The sequence below is a fragment of the Mustela putorius genome, unplaced genomic scaffold, assembly GCF_011764305.1.
Source record: "Mustela putorius furo isolate JIRA1106 unplaced genomic scaffold, ASM1176430v1.1 tig00003836_pilon_pilon_pilon, whole genome shotgun sequence".
NCBI classification, from domain to species: Eukaryota; Metazoa; Chordata; class Mammalia; order Carnivora; family Mustelidae; genus Mustela; species Mustela putorius.
In genome coordinates this window covers 19,467,325-19,493,402 of record NW_025421989.1, presented here as the reverse complement: position 1 = coordinate 19,493,402, position 26,078 = coordinate 19,467,325, and the positions used below count along the sequence as shown (strand labels likewise).

Genomic DNA, 26,078 nt, shown 5'->3' with positions numbered 1-26,078 from the left:
GAGAAACACAGACTTGCCTAATTTCAATTCTCCTCTCTGCCTCTGTACCAGCTGACCGGAAACACGCATGCACCCCGATGGTCCCACCCTTAAATCTGTGACCCTAAACCTGAAGCAAACTGTTTCTGCTACTTTCTCTCTCTCTCATTTTCTAGTATCCTCTCTGCTCAAATCTCTAATTTCACCTCCCCATCCTCATTCCCAGTTGACAATCCTCTTACTTCACTGAGAACAAGGGAAAACAATCGAAGATTCACCATCAGCTTCTACTCACCCACCAGCAGCCAAACCCGGCCTGTAATCAAGACAAATCCCTTCCATTCCTAGCTAAAGCCTGCCCCCTCTGGATTGTTCCAGCATCTCTCCCCCTCTACTGGATCACTTTCATCAGCATATAAACAAACTATTCTTTTCCCCTTTTATAACAAAACCTCTTTTCCCCATTTCTCCAATTGTCTTTCCATATCTTCTAAACTCACTTCAACTGCGCCCATGATTCCACCAAAACTGTTCATCAAGGTCGCCCATTCTCTGCATTCCTTTGACTCTGATTCACTTTCCTCACTTGGTGTCCAGGATGTAAGCTCTTGGCTTCCTCCTCCCTCACCAGCCCTGCGTCCTTAGTCCTTTGCAGGAGCGGCCTCTTAATGTTGCAAACCTCAGGCTTGGCTTTTGGTGTTGGTTTATTTACAATCACTCCTTTGGCAATGTCATTCAGTTATATAGCTTAAATCTCATCTCTGTGCCAGTAACTCTCAATTTTGCATCTCCATTCTAGTCCTATTTCCTGAACTCAGATTTGTACATATCTCTGAAGTCTATCAGGTATCTCAAAATTAAGTCTCTGCTCAAATGTCATCTCAGCAAACCCTGCCCACATCTGCAACCCCGAATCCTCCTTATACCTCTGTTTTCTTCCCAAGAAGGTATCACATATATTACATCACTTATTTATGTCTGTGTACCTCTGCTACAACATAAGGGAGGGGAAAAGCACTGGCAACTGTTTTGTTCAATGATGTATCCCAAGTGTCTACAATACACTCTGATATACAGAAAAGATTTAACATTCGTTTCTTAAATATGTGAATGCTGATCTTCAAGTAAATGCCAGACATTATGTTACTAGTTCTTAGACCTCTAAAGATGAAAAAATATATTAAAAAAACATTTAGCCATATTTTGCTTATAATACATGAATCATTTTGTTTTTTAAGGAGAGTGAGAGTGTATGCACAAGAGTGGGGGGGAGGGGCAGAGGGAGAGGGACAGAGAGAATCTCAAGCAGGGTCCATACCCAGCGCAGACCCTGATGCGGGGCTCAATCTCGTGACCTCAGCCAAATCCAAGAGTTGGACACTTAACAAACTGAGCCACCCAGGCGCCCCATGAGTCAATTTTAAGGCCAGTATCTACTGCCATCCTACTATGAAAGATATGGAAATGAACATATCAATACCCTCCCATTCCCCCCCCCCCTTTTTTTTTGAGAGAGGAGAGAATGCACCTGTAGGGGATGGGGGTCAGCAGAGAGAGATGGAGAATCTTAAGCAGGCTCCATGCTTAGCTTGGAGCCCAATGCTGGGCTCAATCTCATGACTGTGAGATCATAACCTGAGCCAAAATTGAGAGTGGGGCCCTCCCAGGTGCCCCTCCCTGTCCCAAGTATTTTATAGTTACTTAAATATTAAAGGAATGCCAATGCTCACTACCAACTCTTTTATCAGTTTCTCCATTCTAGAGTTCTTTATACTGAATGATCCCTTGGTTTGCTTAGATTACCAAATAGGGCTGACATGAAAATGTTAGTCTGTGGCCCTCACTTGAAGAATACACTGGCTGGGTATAAAATTCTTTATTTTATTTATTTATTTGAGAGAGAAAGAGTGACAGAGAGCATGAGAGAGAAGAAGGTGAGAGGGAGAAGCAGACTCCCCGTGGAGCTGGGAGCCCGATGTGGGACTCAATCCCGGGACTTGGGGATCATGACCTGAGCTGAAGGCAGTCGCTCAACCAACTGAGCCACCCAGGTGCCCTGGGTATAAAATTCTTAGTTACTTTTTCTCAGAACTTTGAAGAGTTGTTCCACTCCCTTCAAACACTGAGTATTTCTGTGTAGATGTCCCTACAACTCTTTATCCTTAAATTTCACTAAACATCACTATGATTATGACTTGCTGGTTTTATCATTCTATCAATTTCCTGAAACAAGAAAGATTTGATCTTTATTTCAGGAAAATTCTGTGAAAGATTCCAGTCTTTATTTTAGGAAAATTTCTTCCACTATAAATATTTTTGTAGTTCATTGGTTGTTCCCTTGAGAACTCCCCTTATGTGTCTACCTCCTTTATCTGTCTCCTGTATCTAGCCTTCTTCTCCGTAATCATTTTTGCACCTTTTCCTTCTTAACCATTTCATTTTTGTGATTTCCTAAAGCTGGATCCTCTGCCCATGCTTATTTACTGAGGCATATTTATTCTTATATTTGCTTCTATGGTGGCTTTTATTTTGATTCTATTTTTATTTTTCTCCTCAGCTTCTTTTTGAATTTTGTTAGTTTATTTTCTAGATGCCTCTACTGTCTTATAATATATTCTTTGAACTTCTGCATCTCCTCTTTGGCTTTTAAGAAAGATCACGTTGGAAATGTTCTATATCTCTATCTCCACTAGCTACATGTGGTTATTCAGCCCTTGAAATGTGGTTGGTGCAACTTAGACAATAGATACCTAATTTTATTTTTCATTTAATTAAACTTAAATTTAATGAGCCACATGGCTAATGACTATCATAATGGAACACAGAGGTGCAGACAGTTGTTAGGATATACTTATTCTGTTTCTTTCAGAGATTCTTCTTGCAATTAATATATTGTATTAATAAATAAAATTATTTCAGAAACCTGAAGATTCTTTAGATTCAAAGAACTCATCATTATTGAAAACACAGTGCAAGAAAAGACCTATACCTAGCTAAGCACAAATGTATGGTATTTCAGACCAGGAGGGATAAAAAGATCTTTAAAGCTTTCAGAATAAAAAGAAACACTTAGGAATGAGAGTCAAGATGACATCAAGCTCCTAAACCGTAACACTAGATGCTAGGTGACATTGAAACACAGCAACACAAGTTCTCAAGGAAAATTCTCTTTAATCTAGAATTCTGTACTTAACCAAATTATCAATCCCATTTACGGGTAGAATAAAAATATTTTAGTACACAATCTATACTCCTTAGGAAGTTATTTCAATATGTGGTCCAGTACAATAAGGGAGTAAATCAAGAAAGAAGATGGCAAGGGAATCCATAAAACAGTGGATTAATCTGGGGAAATAAGAGACGGAAAATTTCAGAAAAATGTCTGTATTACATTAAACCTAGAAAGCAACTACTTCACAATGGAGCAGAACAAGAAGCTAGCCACCTAATAGATCTTAAAACAGGTTAATTTTGAAAGAAAAATAAAGATGATTTTATATCCTAAATAATTTATTTCAAGGGACAGTCTGAATACACAAATCTTTATTCTAAAGTTTTAACAAGTGTGAATGTTAGGATTAACATCATGGAGGGAAATCAGGCCTTTTCAGAAGACCCCGACAGTCAGTCTTGCTATTGAAGAAAGAATTTGGTTCTCTGAACCAAGAACCTGTTCTAACTTACTCTGATAAGCCCAATCATCTTACCACTACTTAATCATTTCAATCTTTAAACCTCTAAACCCAAAATCCAATCAAAAGAAAAAAAAAACTACAGAGTAAAAACTTGGTATTATTTAATGTCTTAAGGTTTCCTTTGTGAGCAGGTAAAAATACCGAAGGACACCTGCATGGCTTAGTCAGTTAAGCATTGGCCTTCGGCTCAGGTCACGATCCCAGGGTCCTGGAATCAAGTCCCGTATTGGGCTCCCTGCTCGTTGTGGAGCCTGCTTCTCCCTCTGCCTGCTGCTCCCCATGCTTGGGCTCGTTCTCTCTCTCTCACAAGTAAATAAAATCTAGGGGAAAAAAAAAATAACCACAGATGGGCAGCACCCCTTAAAAGGATACCTGAGCTCATGAGCAACTGTTATGTCCTAGACACTGTAGTCAGTGGTATCCCTCTATTTTATCATGATATCAATGACAATAGCTCCATGACTTAGGTGTTTTATCTCCACTTTACAGATTTGAAACCTGAGCACTTAAGACTAAGTAACCTGCAGGAAGCATTCTGCTGAGTAAGCAGATGTTCTAGCAGATAAATATACTTACAAGTTCACTTTTGGGCCTTCCTTTCTTAGCTTCCTCCTTAGGAACCCTCTTTTTGTGGTTAAAATTCCATCTTATTTTCATTATATAGCGTATAAAAGATTTCAGAGGATTAGTTATAATCTATCTCCTTTACCTCTTGAAGCTTTCCTGGAGACATTCAAAGATTTAATGAAATTAGTGTATTCTATAGAAGGGGAATTAAAGGATCAGAGCCATTCAAGTGTCTGATCTCAGTTACAGTGAGCTCTAGCATGATGTCAGAGACAGAATTTGTGAAAAATATTTGCCAAACTGGTCTAAAACACAGCTAACCAAATCTAGTTAGCCAAGAATGGATTTCTTAATACTATAAATTCAGGGGGAAAAGAAAGGAACGACTATCACACTCTCACCCTGTGCGGGCCTTTAGCAAAGGATTTCCTGATCAGACAACAGAAAGGTCTTAAGTGAAGCCAGTCCAGAGTTAGCGATGCCACTAACAGAGAGACTCCGTGTGAACAATAATGACTAGCCATTACGGACAGGCAGGCTCTGCCCTGGGTGCCTGCTGCATAGGATCTCTAATTCTCCCAACCAGTCCACAGGCCAGGTAGAAGGACTGCCATCTTACAAATAAAAAAACAAAGGCCAAAGAGAAATCAGTAAATTTGCTCGGAATCATACAGCTAATGACCAGCTGGGCTGGCATCCAAATGGAAAGCTGGCTCACTCTAACACTGTTGCCATACACTGAAGAATTTCTTGAAGCATGTTCTTTCTTTCCCTCTCTCATTTCTCTCTCCCCTGCCCAGCCCCCATTACCCCACAAAGTAATCACAGATCTGTTCAAAGGGCAAGCTGTTGGACAATTTTGTCTAGGTCACAAGCAGATGAACAGTAAATATGAGTCACAAGGCTCATCTGAAGCTCCAACTGCTTCTAAGGCCTTCAAGATAGACTTTTTACCCAATCTTATTTTTGGTGGGGAGAGGGGAGGACAACAATACATGTGCCTTACTTGACTGCTTCACCCTTGGTACAAATCCAACTGACATCCACACTGAACATTAAACCGATAATTCAGAGTGCCCACAAGAAAGACCATAATTTTAGACGGATTAACAGAAATCTTTTTGAAATTTCATCAGAACAGGCTTAAAGCTTATTCAATATGTCTTCCTTAAATAAGACTTTTCTCACATTTCAGAAACATTCCCATGAGGATATGTATTTTTTAAACTCTAAAATTGTATACTGTTGTTTACTAAACGTTAAGAAACAAAACTGACAGTAAATAAAAATAATGGTAAGATACAGAAACATCCAACAATCTGCCCACAGAACAAAGGAATAAAACAAATATTTTACCATGTCTCCTACACTAACAGCCCTGAGAATCAGTAAATAAACCATTAGATTGTATTAACCCTCAGAGTTTATGCATTAAACATAGAAGTTTGGATTTATTTCCTCAATCATTCCCAGAAGGACTTTTGTGGGAGGAGGTGCAGAGGGAGAGGGAGAATGAGAATCTTAAGCCCCAGCACAGGGCTCAATCTTACAACCATGAGGTCAGGACCTGAGCCAAAATCAAGTTGGACACTTCACGGACTGAACCACCCAGGTGCTCCCTTCCCCCAGAACCTTTTTTTTTTTTTTTTTTTAGATTTTATTTATTTATTTGACAGACAGAGATCACAAGTAGGCAGAGAGGCAAGCAGAGAGAGAGGAAGGGAAGCAGGCTCCCCGCCGAGCAGAGAGGCCGATGCGGGGCTCGATCCCAGGACCCTGGGATCATGACCTGAGCCGAAGGCAGAGGCTTTAACCCACTGAGCCACCCAGGCGCTCCCCTCCCCCAGAACCATTTTTATTAGCTATCCACTATGACCAAAAGTTGTGCTTAACTAGGAGCTAACATCAGACCATCTGGTCAGAACACCTCCTGCCTTACCCACCCACTCGTCTTTCAAATGAATTCACCTCCAATGATTGTTTTAAAGATGTGACCATGATATTGTTTCATTAAAAAAAAAAATCATTGTCCTTCAGATATATATACTAAACTACCTATGAATGAAATGATGAATGGAATCTGCTCCAAAATAATTATGAGCGGGAAGGAAATGGTTAGGAGCAGAGATGAAATACAGAGATTCAGGTCTTCAACCAAGCATCCACAGAACTCTGGTTTGTAATGCTTTCACAGCACGTAGCGCACAGAAGTATACCAAAAATCCACACACAACCCCATTTCCGCCCTTAACGCTTCCAAAATACTTCGTATTTTCAGTTTTGTATCTTTTCACAATCCACTGTAATGATCTGTTTCTGTTTGTCTTCCCTCTAGGATTGTGTGCTGGACTCTAAAAAGCCAGAGACTCGCACTGTTTATCTCTAACAGCTACCAAGGTTCCTAGCTTATTGTGGCTGGTCAAGAAATGTTTCTGAATGAATGAAGCTGCAAGGAAAGTAAATATGGGCAAAAGTAAAAATAACAGTTTCTGTATGATTTCTTTTTCTCATTTAAACATAAATTTGAAAAAAATCTATTCTTTAGATAGAAAAACAATAGAATAGGATTTGGAGGCCGTCTTGGTGGCTTCTGCTATGAGTTAAGAAAGAAAATGTTTAAGTCCCTTAAATTATTTCCTAACACTGCTGAAACTGGGTATTCAATAATACTGTAAATTTTTAAATTTTTTAAAATAATATAAATTTTAAGAACCACTGAATTCTAGTTGCCTCCTCCACCCACCTATAAGCAGTATTTAAGCCAAACTCTACTGCTTTGTAGTAGAAGCTTTATATTCGATGTATATAAATACACACACACACACACACACACACACACACACACACGAAAAAGGCAATATGAGAGTAGAGGGCAGACACCGGAATAAAACCACTTGATTCCACATCCTCAATCTAATGCCAGCTGGATGTATAACTTTGCTCAAGTTACTTAAACTGATCCTCTTTCCTAGGAAGTTAAGAAGAGTGATAACACCAACATTTATAAGGTTGTGTAAAGAAAATAATATACACTAAGTTCTGGCACACAAATACTATTTATTGAAGGTTTACTCTTACCTATTTTTATTGTTACCAACTTGTTACAAATCTACAATCTTTCCTGGGATAAAACAGCTTATGTCAAAAAATTTTTTCTTAATTGTCCATTTTGACTTGGTAACAATCAAACCACAAATATAGTCATAAATATTTTCCCCTTGAAAAGTGACCTTTATTAACAATAAACCTGCAAACTGACTCAAGGGTCATTTAAAAAATAGGTCTGTTGAACATGTTCCACACATTAGCACCTGAGCTCTTCTCGAAATACTAACTCAAATGGACTTAAATTATATAAATGCCACCAAACCAAAAGAGCTTAAGAAGCATTAGTTAAGAACTAACCAATCTAATGATTTATTATCATTCAGCTTTTATACAAGCAGTTACAAACTGTAGAAAACAGTATTTCGAAATCAACTTTATCTTAGTGAAAACATCTTTAGCCTTAGTGTATAAAACCAACTAAATGGAGAGAAGACAGCTGTATTATTACTCCACACTCACCGTCATAACTTTTATTAGGCTTATGGTCGGAACAAAGTAAAAATTTCCAATTTTATAATCCACATGTTAAAAATTATGACATACTTTAACCAAATTAGTTTAAAGGGTTCTAAGTATTAATTATTTGCTATAATTATTCTTAATTTATCTATTTTAACTGCTTAAAATAACCGAGAGCACATATTTTATTAGAATGTATAGAAATGAAATGAAGCCATCATATAGGTTGACATTAGAAAAGAGGCTCTATGGCTAAATGTTCAATTTTTGACTGGAAGGACCGCATGCTGTAGAAGTGTATTAGTCGTTTCCCCTGATGTTACTGTAAGACAGGCAAGCATGCCCAAAGCACCAGTGTTTTCCATAAGAACATACAATGTCGCCATCACTTATTGTGTTACACCTTTTAAAATGGAATTATGCATTTTTGCCTGGACTTAAAAATTTAAACTTTAACATTGAGGGTATACTAAATTTTGCAAATTCACAAGGCACTCCTGACAGCATGGAACTAGTATAAGCATAGTATAAGGAACTAGTATAAGGAACAGAGTTAAAAGTCCAAAAAATAAACCCCTCACATTTACAGTCAATTATTTTCAACAAGAGTGCCAAGGACATTCAATGGGGAAAGAATTGTTTTTTCAACAAATGGTGCTGGGACAACTGAATATCCACATGCCAAAGAATGAAGTTAGCTCCTTATCTACCTCACATCATACACAAAAATAAACCCAAAATGGATCAAAGGCCTAAATACAAGAACCAAAGCTATAAAGCTCTTAAAAGGAAACACAGGTGTAAATCTTCATAACCTTGGAAGAGGAAGCAGTTTCTTAAATAGGAGACCAAAAGCACAGCAACAGAAAAATGTATAAATTGGACTTTATCATTATTTAAAGCTTTTGTACATCAAAGGACACTATCAAGGAAGTGGAGACTACGAACAGAATGGGACAACATACCTGTAAATCATTTATCTTGTAAGGAACTTGTAACTAGAATATACAAAAAATTCTTTCAACTCAATAATAAAAAGGCAAGTAACTCAATTTAAAAATGAGCAAGGCATCTGAAAAGACATTTCTTCAAAGAATATATCCAAATGGCCAATAAGCACATGAAAAACTGCTTGACATCATTAATCATCACAGAAATGCAAATCAAAACCACAACAGGATATTGCTTCCCATCCACCAGGATGGCTAGGATTAAAACAAAAACAAAACAAAACAAAAAACAGTATTCACAAGTGCTACAAAGGGTGTGGAGACACTGGAACCCCCGTACACTGCTGGTGGGAATGTAAAATGGTGTAGCCCCTTTGGAAAACACGCTGGCACTTCCTTAAAAGAGTAAACATAAGAGTTACCATATGACCCAGCAATTCCACATATGAAATGTATGTCCACAAAAACTTGAATACAAATGTTAAAATCATAGCTACAACAGCCAAAAAGTAGAAACAACTTACAAATGGACTAAAACATATACCCCGTACACCGAGAAAGATAGGAATAATCTTCAGTAATAAAAAGGAATGAAGCACTGACACCTGCTGCAACACGGATGAATGCTGAGAACATTCTGCTAAGTGAAAAGAGCCAGTCATAAAGATCATGTATTACAGGATTCTGTTTATAGGAAATACCCCTAACAGGCAAATCTATCCAGGCAGAAAGCAGATTAGGGGTTGCTTAGATATGGAAGGGGCAGAGAGGGTTGATGGGAGTGATAGCTAAAGGGTATGAAGTTTCTCCTTGGGGTAACTACAAGTTACTAAAGTCTGATGATGGCTGCACAAGTGAGTGAACACACTAAAAACCACCGAATTGCACACTTCCAATGGGCAAACAGTCTGGCACGTGTTACACGCTGTTACATGTGTCAAAACTGTTACCAAAAAAAGTTTACTTCAACACTTAAGTTGAATCTAGGATTAGAAAGAATACCTAACTCCTGTTCCTCTTCTAACTGTTCTAATTAAAAGACATGGGACATGTCAACAAGATCGAAAGAGTGACTTCTCATCGCTCATGGTAATACCAGAGGCACCCAGAGAATACTTGGCTGCACGCAGCTGTCGTAAGGCAGCGCCTGACTCATCATCACCAGATCTTCTCCAGCTTTCCCTATTGTACAAATTGATGTTGGACAAAATAGCATCTTGACTACACAGCTGCAAAGTGAAACTCCAGGAGGCTGGAGACCACTGCAAAGAAATCAGGGATGTCTGGCAGCTGTCTCAGATTAAAAGAGAACTAAAAAACAACTTGGTTAACACATGGATGACTCAAACATTCCACCTCAGAGACCCAGAAAGCTCTCTAAGTGCTCTAAAGCGGTACCACCGTATCTAGCCTAACCAGAACCAAGTGAGAACCAACAGCTTTTGATAGGGAAGAAATGAATTATTAATACCTTCAGTGTGTCACAATGCCTACAAACTTGCAGCTATAGCCTTCGTATATTCAACTAATATTTATTTCACACTAACAGGCATAAGGTTTGATGAAGAAGATATATCAATAACTAAGAGGCAGTGGGTACTTCCTATTTTCAAGACAAAGACCATCAAATTCAGAAGCAATCTTAATGTCTAGACTACAGAGATGACATAAGGAGGTCATCCTGGCCTCAAAGGCAGTTCTAGTGTGACAAAGAACATTTGTGTCTATATACACCATCAGGACACTGTAAAGAATGAGGATTGCTACTTCCTCATCATTTTAGTTTTTTAAAAATATTTTTATTTATATGACAGAAAGAGACACAGCGAGAGAGGGAGCACAAACAGGGGAGTGGGAAAGGGAAAAGCAGGCTTCCCGCTGAGCAGGGAGCCCGATGCAGAGCTTGATCCCAGGACCCTGGGATCATGACCTGAGCCGAAAGCAGATGCTTAACGACTGAGCCACCCATGTACCCCTTTGTCATCATTTTAAATGAGACCTTCAGAGGGAAGAAATCTGCCAGGGTAGACACTAAAGACTTTATTAAAAGCCGTTTATTAGGCTCTTAGATCTAATGACTTACTGAAATTTTTGAAGAGTATTTAGATGTCTGTTCATGTTCTCTGACCAGTGAGGTAAATAAGTATCATAGGAATTCAGAGATACTACTACTATCTCTCATCATTTTATGAAATGCACTGAAGTTGACTGCTAGTAACAGCATCTCTGCGTTCTCTATCATGGAGAAAATCAGACCATAGTTCCCCTATATGCTTACCACAAAGCCTTTTTCAATCCTAAACTTCTGAAATCAATTTTGGTTTTAAACTGAAATGCAGTACTGGGAGGCAGAAACAGGAGAAATGTTAATTCCAAAGCATTCAACTGGTTTGTTCCAAAGCCAGTAGTAAATTAAAATTTTTAACATGACAATACTTTGAAAGGAAAAGGGATGGTGGTATGGAATGGAGGAAAAATGAATGAAGTTATCTGCAAAAGAACAACAGATACTACCAAAAGGCACCATCACCCCCTCCAAAGTCCCCATCCCTAAACCCAACTTAAAAGCAATCAGGGGCACCTGGATGGCGCAGCTGGCTAAGCATCCGACTTTGGTTTCAGCTCAGGTCATTATTTCAAGGTCATTAGATCAAGCCCTGTGTCGAGCTCCCGGCCTGGCATGGAGTCTGCTTGGGATTCTCTCTCCGTCTGCCTCAGCCCCTCCACTCATGCTGTCTCTCTCTCTCTCTCCCAAAAATAAATAAATAGTGCTTTAAAAAAATTTTTTTAAATAAAAGTAATCAAACCTTTTCATTATAGTAATATAGAGGGATTAGGTTATGCATGCACACGTGTGTGTGTGTGTGTGTGTGTGTGTGTGGTGTGTGTGTTCTGTATTCTTTAAGCTTGGATGTGACATTCTATTTTAAAAAGAAAGGAATAGGGGCACCTGGGTGGGTCAGTCAGTCGGTTAAGCGGCCAACTCTTGATTCTGGCTCAGGTCATGATCTCAGGGTCCTGGGACTGAGCCCCATATCAGGCTCTGTGCTCAGCAGGGAGTCTGCTTAAGAATTCTCTCTCCCTCTGCCCGCCCCCCACCACTCACATACTCTCTTTATCTCTGAAGTAAATAAATCAATCTTTAAAAAAAAAGAAAAGAAAAACTATCACTGTATTGTTAACTTATATACATACATAAAATATATAAAAATACATAACAATAACAGTTTGTATCCACCCTTATTTGCTTTTTAAGGAACATTAAAATCTATATAAAATAGCAGAAACCCAGGGACCAAAAGAAAGAGAACTGTAAGATTTTTTTTTTTTTTAAAGAGGGAGTTTTCCTTTTTTCTTTTTCATTTATTTATTTGTTTGTTTGTTTGTTTGTTTATTTATTTGACAGAGAGAAATGACAAGCAGGCAGAGAGGCAGGCAGAGAGAGGAGGAAGCAGGCTCCTTGCTGAGCAGAGAGCCCGATGTGGGGCTCGATCCCAGGACCCTGAGATCATGACCCGAGCCGAAGGCAGCGGCTTAACCCACTGAGCCGAGCCACCCAGGCGCCCCGGACTGTAAGATTTTTAATGAAAATTCTGTAAGTCTGGACTCTGCAATACGGTGTATTCTAGTATACTGGGGTCTCTGGGTGGCTCAGCTGGTTAAGCATCCGCCTTTAGCTCAGTCGTGATCTCAGGGTCCTGGAATGAGCCCTGTGTCTAGCTCCCTGCTCAGTGGAGAGTCTGCTTCTCCCTCTGCCCCTCCCCCTACTCATGTGCTCTCTCAATAAATAAAATCTTAATAAAGAAAAAAAGAATCTAGTATACTATGTCAACCCTTACTAAATCAACTTTTGGGAGGTTTTTTTAATGACATTCCTGGAGGGCTGAACTTCCTGAAAGAGTAATGAAGGCAAGAGGTAGTATGAAGCTACAGGTCAAACCAATGTTATACATTTTACTCCTTAGCAAACAAGTTTCAATGAAAAGGGAAGTCAAGGAGAACCAAGAGTGCTGTCTCCTAAATATTTCACCAGATCCTTTTAGCCCTTTGCCCTCATAAAGTACGATGAATCCAACTCCTTACTTTCTTCAGCCTTGCCTCTGGGCTGCCTGGTCTTACAACAGAAAATCTGGTAGTGGTATTTCAAAATGGTGTTTTCACACTGAATGGCACATCTGACATACAAACTAAAGACTCCCAATCTCAGCCAGCCCCTCGATGCAGCTAAATAATCTATCCTGTAAGTTCTTAAACTTCCTGCCCTGGTCCCTCCCTTTAAGACTAAGGCTTTTCAACTTGTCACCTCTATTCTTCAGCCTTCCACCCAATCTCTGTACATCACATATTGGCAGATGAATTTGCCGCACAAAGAAAATAGCTCTCAACATTTTAATTTATTTAGTTAAATTATTTTTAAAAATTTATTTACTTGTCAGAGAGAGCGAGCAGGGAGAGTGGTAGGCAGAGGGAGAAGCAGGCTCACCGCTGAGCAAGGAGCCCAATGCAGGACTCAATCCCAGGACCCTGGGATCATGACCTGAGTGGAAGGCAGATGTCCAACTGACTGTGCCACCCACGCATCCCTTTATTTACCTTTTTAACAGATTTTATTTTTAAGTAATCTCTACACCCATTGTGGGGCTCAAACTCACAACCCTGAGATTAAGAGCTACATGATTTTAAAAAAAAAAATTTTTTTTACATGCTTTACCAACTGAGCCAGCCAGGTACCTGTTCCCAATATTCTAAAGCTCCTTTTACTGCCTCTGTCTCAGAGAAGGTAGTCCCTCTTCTTCTCTAGACCTCACCCAGCAGCCTTCCACGGCTACCCTGGACCTCATTATTCCCTCCTCCTTCTCTGGAATTGCTCCATCTGGTAACCCCTGGTAACCCTTCCCTTATCTTTAGTCTCTCTATCCAATGGTTTGTATCCTGCACATATAAGACAATACATATACTCAATACACTTTCACTATCCAACCAAACATCAAAAGCTATACTCTTGCTTCTTCTGTCCCTTCCCGACCAAAATGGCCATTTATACAAATCGCTTCACCTACTTCACTTCCACCAACTTCTCAATCCATTACCGTTCAGCTCTTCTATTTCCTCTCCATTGCCCCATGCTGTATTGAAACTATTTTAATTAAGATACAAATGACCTCCTAATTGCTCAAAGAAACAGGTCCACTATCTCCTTTCAGTGATGACATTCTAGAAATTCTTTTCATCTTTAACAGTATTAAAAAGGTCTAAAGATTTTCTCCTCCACTTCCCCAAACCTTCTGATTTTCATGCGCTCCTCTCCATATACTTACTGAATATCTAAAGGACCCATACTTGTTATTCTGCAAGCACTCTCTGAGGAACCACCACCCATTTCCATACGGGATACCCTCTGTATTTTGTTGTCCCAAATTTCTTCCTCTAGCCACAAACCCTCTCAAAAGCAGCAAATTCCAGGGGCACCTGGGTAGCTCAGTGGGTTAAAGCCTCTGCCTTCAGCTCAAGTCATGGTCTCAGGGTCCTGGGATAGAGCCCCGAATCGGGCTCCCTGCTAAGCGGGGAGCCTATTTCCCCCTCTCTCTCCACCTGCCTCTCTGCCTACTTGAGATCTCTCTCTCTCAAATAAAAAAATAAAATCTTAAAAAAAAAAAAAAAAAAAAAAGGCAGCAAATCCTATTAGCAACTGCTTAGAAAAAACATCCATTAGATTGACCCCAGCGAGCAACTCTAACTTCTAACAGGTCCTAAATCATGTTCTCTCCACCTCTCGGGTAACAGCATGGCCAGGCACTCAATTCCCCAAGGCAGAAATCTTAGGCTCCTCCATGAATTTTTTTCTCCCTCAGCTCCCCACCCCTATTATATCTGTCACCAAATCCCATTCATTTTACTTCCTGAACTCTTGAATCCAGTTCCCCCTTTCATCCCCATTCCTATGAAGGCACTTAGGATCTTCTTTATCTCATAAATGAACCATTTCAACTAACCTCCACCACCAGTCTCTCCCTCATCTATTCTTATTCTGTATCACTATCAAAATTATCTTGCTAAAATAAACTCAAACTTCAAATGGCTATCATATTTTTCCCTGTGAGATTGGCAGAAACTAAAAAGGAAAATAATACCGTGTTGGTCAGTTGTGTAGGGAAATGGATCTTCTCATAAACCTGGTGGGGGAATTATTATTGGGCAGAATATTGTGGCAATATCACCAGACTTATAAATGTGTATATCCTCTGATCTAGCAATTCTGTTTCAAGAAATTTGTTCTAATGAATTCACCAAGAAGTACCCAAAGATATACAAGTACCTCCTAAAGTTCCCATCATTCCCAGAAACAGCCAGGACTTTTTTTTTTTTTTTTCTTTTTAAACATTCTATACAATTTGCCTCGAATGTCTCCCAACTCGTGCCCTTCTTCACCTGGTAAAAACTAGAACTCGTCCTTGAGCTCAGGTCAGCAACTCCACCTGGTCTCCACAGCAACTTGGTCATGTCTCTGCATCACAGGGCAATCTCTCTTTCTCTCCTGCAATAGGCTGTGAGCTCTCTAGCAACAGTGGTTTTATGTATTTTTTTTATTTATCACCTATCCATATCTGCACTACTTACAACAATGTCTAACACAGAGTAGGGAAACCAAACACATGTGTTCAAATGAAGGCGTTTTCTTCCTCTTCACACAAAGAATTCTCAATTTCCAAAATCGGGAGCTTTTAAAAAGTATTTCTTAAAATGCTGGTGGACTCCAATATATGTTATGTGAAATTCCTCTATTGTAACGGGTATTCAAGCAAAGCAAACAGTCTTGTGAATTTATATAAGCAAATAGTCTGTGAGTCTTTGTTTGACGTTTAGTTCCTAAAGGCACAAGAATCCCCATACTGGGTCAGAACTGTGGTCTATCCAATTGAGGATTTTATCTTTGAAAGTGGTACCAAGAAACAGGTTGTATAAAGATACAGCTATCCTTCCAGACGTTAAGTTAGAAATGTTCAAGTGTATTCCAAAACACCTTACTTTCTTCAATAACCTACTATGAGTCCATCATACTTGAAATCACGTTTTGGAATCATTTAAAGTTTCAATACTATGCCAGAGCTCTTTTCCATGCTGTTACAGAAATAGCATTTCACATGTAAGTAGGGTAAGTACGTAAGTAGTACATAAGTAGCACTGTGCATCCATATACAAGAATGTTAGTTTGATTATACACTTTTTTCCAAGTTGAACTCCTTTTTAGTTTCAAGAGGATTCCTAATTCTAATAAAGGCTCATAACAGCCTAATCACATCCTTCATGATTTCAGAAAGTTCAGTTCTACTCCTTTCCATCTTTGTCTTTCTAGACTGAAGAAATCTCATCTTTCTATTGTGTCCTTATAGAGAAACGCCTCTTTACTCTGCACCATTTCACTTTTCTTAATTTTGGGTTATCTTATAGGCTCCACACTGAAACAATGCAGGTAGATCTATGAGATTTACTTTAATTTTATAGAAGTCGAGAAAAATTTCACCCCTGATGTAAGTTAGGAAAGACAGCCTTCAAAAATACCTTTGACAATCACGGTACCCCAAGACTTACAGGAAATCATAAGGTAGTCCTCACAGTTGCTTTTGTCATCATCTTGCTGGTCCACAGGGATCCCATTGGCATCTATGACTGCTTCAGAGGCACAATCTGCTACCAGTACTTCTTCTGAAACGACGTCCGTTGTCAGAGGGTCGGTGACGATTTCTGCTTCCACTACACTGTCATGAACCACGTGTTCAACATGTCCAACATCAGACACATGTATGGATTCACTCGTCAAGACGTGTTCTGGCATAGACATTGAGGCTGAAGTAATGTCGGAAGCTAAAACATCATCTGGGACTGTGCAATGTGCTAAAGAAACTTCTTCAGTGACATCTGAGTCCAGCACTTGCTCAGGAATGATGACCGTTTCAGACACATCTGCTTCTTCCATGATATCAGGGCACTGAACATCTTCTATAACAACATCCTCAATAACATCCTGGATCACAACTGAGTCTGGGTCATCAGGAACAAAGTTATGCACAGTTATGTCTGAATCCACAACATCTGAAACAAAAACAGTTTCTTGTACTTCCACAACAATCTGATCACCGTCCATGTGTGCAGCATCAGCTCCTTAAAAAAAAAAAACAAAACTGAAATCACAAATCACATGTAGGTGTGCATGACTACCTCAAATAATGTAGAAACTATTTAATTCCTACCAGTAAAACAGACTAGCTCCTCAGTTTTCTCAAACACTAATACAGATCAAAGAGGGAATCTATTTTTGAATCATACCAGAAACATAAATTTTTAATACAAGAACTTTTACTCTCATCCCAAATCAACTGACACATAAGGAAATACAGGAAAACATTAGGCACCCGAGACAGTCTCACACACACACACACACACACACACACAGAAAATCATCAGAGTAAAATTCTGGGCTCACTAAAGCTAATCCCATATACAAAGGTACTTAAGGGATGATTATAAAAATAAGTAATGCAAGTTCAGGCGACAAATACACCATTTTCCTTCATTATATATGTTCTCATTTATTTTTCCTTCTTGTTCCATCTCTTTCTCCTCAGCTCATATTTTTTCATCTCTCCACCTCTCTCATGTATCTCTTTTATTTTCACCCCTTCCATTTTTATCCCCCTTTGTTCTAGAACAGTATCTCACCAATACCCTCCATTTATGACTGTGGAAATTTAGAAATTATCCTCTGAATCTAGGATATAAAAGGATCAGGGCATAAATGAGAAGAGGGCTAGGAGGCCACAGTTACAGAGAAAAGACAACTGGCTAAGGAGTCTCTGTGGACAGATGAGATGCATAAAAGTGCAGCTGCTCTGGAGTGGTGGAGGCCAAAGTTAGTTGGAATGGTGCCTGCCCCAACTTCACCAGGGTATTCAGTCTCCGCCCAGCCTCTTCCTGTCCCCCTATAACCCAATCCCCCAGGCAGCTCCTCAAAATATAAGAAACCTTACTCTAGTCCACTCTGCAATTAAGGAATAAAGGTAGAGGGTTGAATCAACTGAAGCCCCGCTGAGATTAAATGACTTCACCAAGATCACACAGTGTGCACAATTATGGTGCGCTGTAAATATTAATCTGAACGAATGCCACAAATGGGAATCAAAATCAAATATCCATGCCAAAAACATAGGATAAAAGAAAACAAATCCAGTATCTTGGATCCTGGTCTAGAGAAAAGCAAAGTTTTATAAAAGTCTTAACCTAAAATGCTACTCTGTTGATTGGTGCTTCTGGAAGTGACTCAAACCAGGCTGAGTCCAAGCAGCTGCCTAACTCAACAATTGTGTGTCACTGGCCAGGTCCTCAGAGACATATGGCTTTGTTTAACAAAGAATTACTAACAAGGGCCAAAAAAAAAATCATTAAAAAGATGTAGGAAATCTTACAGCCAGTTAATATCCATTTTAATCACATCTAGAAATAATACAGAGTATGTTTGCTTTAATTTCTATAGAACTTTTACAAAATGCTTTATTCTCATTTATATTCCATATTCTCAATATTAACATCAGCAAAAGATCATTGTAATCTCCATTTCACAGACATGAAGATGAGAGCATTTGATGGCAAGAAGAGCGGTTATAAAATCTAAATCAGAGAATACAGTTTGGACACTTGTTCGTTTTGTGACCTTGGGCAAGTCATTTAACCTCTGAGTTTCGGTTTCCTCATCAGTCAAATGAGGACAGTAGTATCTGCCATGCATACCTCACAGGACTGTTGTGATGATCAAATGGGAATGTATGGGAAGTATTCTGAAAAACTGTAATGAGAGGTTTCATTATTATTAGGACATGAAAATGGAGGCCCTGACAGATTAAGTGACTTGCTCAAAGATAAACAAACACCGTAGTGTTAACAATCAGGGCTGAAATGCAACAGCCCTTCAATCTACCACTTAGCCAATGACCTAGGCTCACTTGTGGCAAGATTAAGCTACTAAATAGTGTGTGTTTTTCTCCAAAGAGCTTAGTCTCTCTTTCAAGCACATTAATTCTACTTCATGTTCTAATGAAGAGAGAATTATACCTTTGCATTTATCATTATCAAACTGAAGTTACCAAATGTAAGTTAAAAGACTATTCTAAGAAAAATAAATATACCCCTACTGGATTTAGAGATTAAAGAGGATTGAAGGAAAAATTAAAATTTAAAATTATTAATATTTAACTTCCTGATAAACTGAATCACTATTTAATATACTGCAATATGACCATTTTAAGTCCAATGGAAAACCAGTCAACATTTTATTTAAAAGGGTGGCTAGCTAGTGGGATAAAAAACCATTTTACATTATAAAACCTAGCATAATCATTGTACAATGCTACACAACTGCAATCATGGGTAACCTGAAACTGTAAAAACATTTTATTTCCTATTTTTAGAACTTCATGAATTTCATCGTCCTTGGAGTTTGGAGTGTGAGGGAAGACTCCATCTTCCTGAAGCAGAGGGCTCCTTTTGTCACCCTGTGAGAGACACGGTTGTAAAAGCAGGATAGGGTCAGAATGTGAAGGGCCTGGGGCTTATATTTTACCTTCAGGGTAATGGAAAACAGAGAAAGGATACAATCCACATGTTATTTTTTTGATCAGTATTCTAATTGGTGGGCAGGACAAAAGAGACTAAGGGTAAGGAAAAGAATTTAAAAGTTACTAAAGACTAAGAATGAGACAACAGAGAACGTCTATGAGGGAGGAAATCAAATGAAGAGATGTAAGCAAGGAACATTTTCAAAGGGAGAAATAACCAGACTCAGCACTGTAACTCGGCAAGATGCGAGTAATTAAAGGGAGCACCCGCGTTTTGATACTGCTGCTGTTATGGAGAAGAACACGAATGCTGGTTGTGAGGACATTTTTAAGGACAGGAATAATGATGTGCTCATTTTAACAAATGTAGGCGTGACAGGATAAAAATATACCCAAGTGTGAGTATCAATGTGAGAGTCTAGCAATTTGTCCACTTGATAGCCAACTCCAAATCTGGTAGTTGGGAAGCACAACAACCCAAGTTATACCTGTTGCATCAAAAAATGAGTTTGGCTCTTGTGGTTGTAATTCAAGTCCATCTTCATCCATGGCCTTTAATTCTCATCAGTCACAGTTCCTAAATCAGAAAAAAAAAGTAAACCAAGCATTACTTTTTTAATATCATGTATTAAAAATCTCATCATGACATTTACATTTCTGAAACATTCGAAATTGCATGAGAGATGAACACCTATCAAAAATTTATCTGGGGGACGCCTGGGTGGCTCAGTTGGTTAAGTAGCTGCCTTCGGCTCAGGTCATGATCCCAGCGTCCTGGGATCAAGTCCCACATCGGGCTCCTTGCTCGGCGGGGAGCCTGCTTCTCCCTCTGCCTCTGCCTGCCATTCTGTCTGCCTGTGCTCGCTCTCCCCCCCCCCCTCTGATAAATAAATAAAATCTTAAAAAAAAAAAAAATTTATCCGGGATGCCTGAGTGGCTCAGTGGGTTAAGCCTCTGCCTTCAGCTCAAATCATGATTTCAGGGTCCTGGGATCAAGCCCCACATCTGGCTCTCTGCTCAGCGGGGAGCCTGCTTCCCCCCCTCTCTCTCTGCCTGCCTCTCCGCCTACCTGTGATCTCTGTCAAATAAATAAATAAAATCTTAAAAAAAAAAACCACCCCTTGGGCATTCTGCCTAACTTACACTGACCCCTCTTAACTGACCCTCCAATCTAGAGAAGTAAATTCCCACAGTGTACTTATGCTCTCCAGGCCACATGTGACTGGCACTAGGTAAAAAAAAGTAAACACAAGTTCATCTGTGAGCATAATAAAATCAAAGTCTTATCCCTGACAATCTGAAACCATGAACAAAGGTCTTCTCCCCACCACTACCAACCCTGGTTGTAACACAGGACATGAGGAAGGCCATTTTCCAACTTCAGGTTAGATTAGTGAGACAAGTTTTACATATAAAAAAATAAAAAAAAGAATCCACGGAATGCCTGGAGAAATAAAGTAGAGGGAGTAGGGAGGGGAGGTTTACCAAAAGCTTTTTAGCTCCTGGTTCTAGACCTTTCTGAAACCCAGCTAAAGAACCTTACTTGCCTTGGGTTTTTACATGACAACCCAATGACCTTAATGCTCCCTTTTTTCTACTTATGCCCAAACTTACAAAAACAAAAAAACTTGGGGCGCCTAAGTAGCTCAGTCGATTGAGCAGCTGACTCTTGGTTTCTACTCAGGTCATGATCTTGGGTTGTGGGGATCAAGCCCTGCACTGGGCTCCTCTGCACTTAGCAGGGAAGTCAGCTGGAGGATTCCCTCTCCCTCTGCCCCCTCTCACTGCTCACGCACAGAAGCTCTCACTCTCTCTAAAATAAGTAAATCTTTAAAAACTGAAAATCTTAACTAATTAAATACTACACATTTAATACTAATTACTAATAAAGGATTGTGGTTTATTCATGTTGTAAATACTGCATAAACCTCCTCCCTCATTGGTTTCCTTATCTACTTTCTCACTTTCTAATCCAGCCTAAATGGTACTATTTAGATGCATTTTTCTTTTACATTTATCATTTTTTGCTGGTGATATAAGGACTGAATGCCTCTTACTAAAATTCCAAATAACAGAAAGTACAAAATTTTTCAAGTTTATTATTTTAGTAATCTCTATAACCAACATGGGGCTCAAACTCACAACCCCCAGATTATGAGTCCCACATGGTGAATGAGCCAGCCAGGTGCCCCAAGAGTCATTTTTCTAAAGATTCACCTAGATGATGTCACTCTTCTGTTGAAAAATATTTAATGGATTCGGGCTGCTTCCAAATAAAGTTCACACTCCTGCCATCTTCTGAATTCCAGCCCCAAACTACCTTTCCATCATTCTCTCCCCTACCTTCCCTTCAACCACCTCCCCCGAGGACTTCAGGAACACACTTCAGCCAAACAAAACTGTCCCATGTCCCCACTAAGATGCCAGCTCTACACTGAGCTCAGGGTTGCCTCTACCTGGCACTCCTTTCCCTTATTAACTCTGCTTAGACCTTTACCCCAAATGCCCTCAAACAAACAAACACACACACACACACACAAAAATAATCTCTCCTTCCTCTCAATTTCTACAGAACTTTTATCCTTTTACTGATTTTACTTGTTGCAATATTTATTTTTATATAACTTATTTTCAGATGTTAAACATACATATAAATAGTTCTTAAACATCCATGAAAAACTGAAATAACATTAATATAACAAATGATTTTCAACATGTCATCTCTGAGACATAGTCATTTTCAAAGAAGGACCTGTTTTGTGTTATTTATTCAAACTGCTTCGAATTAAAAGGAACAAAATATTTTCAACTATGAAAAATGGAAAATATACACGCTTTAAATAATTTGTCAACTGCTCTCTCCGCATTAAAATCACCTCTGGCAGGGCATCTGGGTGGCTCAGTTGGTCCTGAGTCCTGGAATCAAGCCCCCTGTCAGGCTTCCTGCTCAGTGGGAAGACTGCTTCTCCCTCTCCCTCTGGCCCCCCACTCGTGTTCTCTCACTTTCTCAAAAATAAATAAATTCTTTAGAAAATAAAAATAAATATAATAAAATCATCCCTGACCATAATGTTTTCTCTTCCCCCCCCTAAAAATGTAATTACAAAATGATAAACAGTAAATTAATCTTCTAAACATAATGGCATACTACTTTCCAAAATTAAGCCAATTAAGAGGCCAATAAATAGGTTAGGGTATTAAGGCCCTCTCTCCAGTTTCCCTACAAAACCCAAGCCCATCAGCTCTAAGAATTCTCAACCCGCACACTAAAAATTCTTTTGCTGGGTATTCATCCTCCTTGGCTTTTCCATTTGACAGATAATCACTCCCCTGGATTCCAGGATTCTCTCCTTCTCTCATTTCTCTTCCCACCTTGCCAACTGCTGGTTACTCTGCCTCCCCACTCCTTACTGCAGCCTTGCCCCAAAAGATCAGCCCTCTTTTATTCTTTTTATTCCACGGTTTCAACTGCCATGTACACAAAGAGGAGTCCCCAAATCCACATACTCGGGATAGCCCTAACACTTACTTCCACCAGACTGCCTGCGGAACATTTTCATCAGGACAGAACCCTGCTTTCTCCTGACATGACCACTATGGCCTTTTCCTTCTTCCCTGCTTAAATTCAATCAGGTTGTCAGCCCTTCTCCGTTTCTTCTCCACAACTTCTCAGGAATCTGTCCCTCTCTATTTCCAGCGTCACCGCTTACTCTGAGCTTCCTATTTCCTGATTCCCACCACCCACCCCCACCGTGCCCCGCCCCCACCCCCCCCCGCCCCCGCCCCGGGAACGGGGGATGAAAATAGCCTCTCCACTGGCCTTTCTGCCACTCCCACAACAAATGACGAGGAAGCACGTTCCGTGTGAGGGCTGGGGCCAAGTCCTGAGGAGGCGGTCCTGCAAGTCACATCTGCTGCACACTGATCCTCCCAAGCACCGCTTTGACCCTTGCTCAGAAAGCCTGCAGTTCCCCAACATGCCAGCTGCTCGAAAATATTAACCCCAGCCATCACAACAGACTTATTAGCCATTATTCCCATCATTTTACATCCTATCCATTTATTTTCTAACAGATATACTGGCCCAAGTGGTGGGTATCCACTCAACTTATTTTTGACATAGGTGAGCAGTAATTATTAAACAGTTTTGACTGATTATTTTTCACTCTATTTTGTCATTACAAAATTCACATCAGGAAAAAACACGTTTTGTACCTTCAAGCGGAGAGGACTATCCTTCAACTTTGTAACCCCTGTGTGGTTAGAAGTAATTCTGATAATCAGAATGAAACCAATGTTCTTAGAACAGAAACTACTTAGAAGAGTTCTCAGGATTAGGAAAAACTAAGAGTGGGGAAATGTGCACTAATAACATAACTGAAATTGCCCCTGCCACTGCTGCAAAAACCAAGGCCAGAGTTGAATCTGGAGGCAAATAAGCAGAATGGTTCAGAGAACCAATACTCTTAACCATTTAGGTGAACACATACTAACATTTTGTCTGATTACCAAATGTCCTCAAAAATACTTCTGCGATCCCATTCTCCCCTCAAGGTCAATAAAACAGTCCCTTCCCACTTGCAAAAATCATGATCCTAACCATGGTGTGGAAGGATTCACAAGAGAAAAACGCAGTTTTAAGGGAAATAATGGGATGAGCAAAACTCAACAAATTCACAAAAACTTTCTTCCATTCTTTAAAATAAAGCAGTAAAAATACCATACCAAGTTAACAGGTATAGCAAGGGCATTTATCTATCTTAAATTAGGGTAAAGAATATATTTCCATCTTGGATCTCTTGATGCCTAGACATTGTAATGATCTCCCTTCTTGAGCAAGTTAACAGGGTTCTTACATATTCACTTTGCTTTCTGCAGCTATTACGCATACAAGAATTACTTTTCTGCTTTTGGCCTCCCCAAAATTCACTGCCTTTTAATTTTATGGCTCAACCCTAGTTCCTCTCCCTAAGTCAAACTCAGAGAACCAAACCGTACTGTACACAGCAAATGGAATTGCTCAAGCTGCAAGAAAGGCAAAAAGCAGATCTGTTTCTAAGAGAACTCTTCTTTCTTTCTCTTAAGTAAACTCTACCCCCAAATGGGGCTCGAACTTGAGACCCTGAAATCAAGTCACATACTCTTGAGATTTTTCTTAGAGCAAAAGTGGAACTGGTGAAAATTTACATTTAAAGCCTAATTAATATCTTCCCTCTTAAGCTACATTTCTAATTTTTACCCCATGTTGTTCGAAGTTGGCCATTATTTCTTCAGATACCTAATGGAATTATATTTCACTTTTCTTACCAATTCTGCCCTTAAATTAAGTTTGCCTCTAAGCTAGCCACTCTTAAATTTTTGTCAAGTCCTCTTTATTTTCACTGCTACCTCTCTACAAAGCTCTGATTTCTTACATCCAGAACCCAATGGGGCCTTTCCAATTAAAAGACTTGAGCCCTTCTGGGGGGCACTGAGCTGGCTCAGTCTTAACATGTGGGACTCTTGATCACAGGGTCATGAGTTCGAGCCCGGTGTTGGGCACAGAGATCGCTTCAAAAGAAAAAAAAAAACCCTGAGCCCTTCTTGAACTCAAGGAATTTTCTTCTGTTGTTTTTGTATTTCCTCCCATCTTCTCTATTCATTCATATTAGAATTTCTGTTATATGATGTAAGGACTCCTAAATCTAGCCTCCATGTTGCGTTTTCTTTCATATTTTCTTTCAACTACATTCTAAAAACCCCTAAACTCTTTTCTCTAAGCTAGCTAATTTGATCTTTACCCCTTCAACTGAGTTTTTAGGTCATATTCTAAGATCAAAATAGACTTAGCTTCTTTTTCACAGCAATCTTTTCTCTCTTTTTTTTTTTTTGGTGGATACAGTATCTTCCCAAATATCTCTGAAGATCTGAAGTTAACTCTATATTCTAAATTAAACTGTCTCCTCTGCTGTCTCATTATTTAAGTGTTTAGATTTGGTGCCTCTTTCAGACTGATTTTCCTCAAAAGCATGATTCTTCTAGATTGTCAATTAATATCTGTAGATGAAGGTCAAGACTAAAGTTACATTCTGATAACTGGATTGTATTTCCTCAGCTCAAGTGAGAATCCCTATATGCCTAGCAATGAATCTAAATTATGACCACATTGAGAGCTCTATAGTCTAGAAGGATGAGGCCAAGGGAGAGAAAAGAACCATGTAAACAGCCAGGCTTTCCTTTAATGAGGGACAAGCATCCCATCTTCCAAGTACGGGAGGTCCAATAACCCTCAGATTAACTACAAGCTACCTAAAGCACTGTCCCTTTCTCCCCACAGTATCCACACAATGGAATTTCCTACGGACAATCTGTAAATCAGAGTGTTGAATTTCTGGCATTATCTCAGGAGGAAAACCACATGAGAAGACATCTATACTCATAGGTAAATGATTTAGCTTTCCATATCTTTAATTAACTGGCTGTGACCTCAGCTTGCTCTTTCAGACATCCCTGCTTCTGAGACTAGGAATAATGCAGAATGAAATTTCTGGATGGTCCTTCCAACTTTTTGAAAAAGGCTACAGGTTCACTAAGCTCCCTATGGTACTGCCATTTTTTGATTCTCAATTGCTTTATTCAACCAGAAATTTGTCATATTCTGGATGACAAGTGGCATACCTGTCAGTTTTTTTTTTAATTTCTCTGGATTTTTCTGCTTCTTCAATATGATTTTC

The 26,078-nt window shown here is 39.4% G+C and overlaps 1 protein-coding gene across 9 annotated transcripts in view; it reads right to left on the bottom strand.

The window, feature by feature from the left end:
- The window catches only part of ZFX (zinc finger protein X-linked), a 55,990-nt gene that overhangs the window by 12,003 nt on the left and 17,909 nt on the right, over positions 1 to 26,078 (bottom strand). For 8 of the 9 annotated variants that reach the window (XM_004769158.3, XM_045089418.1, XM_045089419.1 and 5 more), the window contains 2 exons: positions 19,854 to 19,942; positions 16,349 to 16,918 (listed from right to left, as the gene is read on the bottom strand). In XM_004769158.3, the coding sequence (XP_004769215.1) occupies positions 16,349 to 16,918; positions 19,854 to 19,914 (631 nt within the window). In that variant the 5' untranslated portion in view covers positions 19,915 to 19,942. Of the gene's footprint in view, positions 1 to 16,348; positions 16,919 to 18,541; positions 18,597 to 19,853; positions 19,943 to 26,078 lie in introns of all 9 variants that reach the window. The other variant, XM_004769159.3, reaches the window with a different exon arrangement.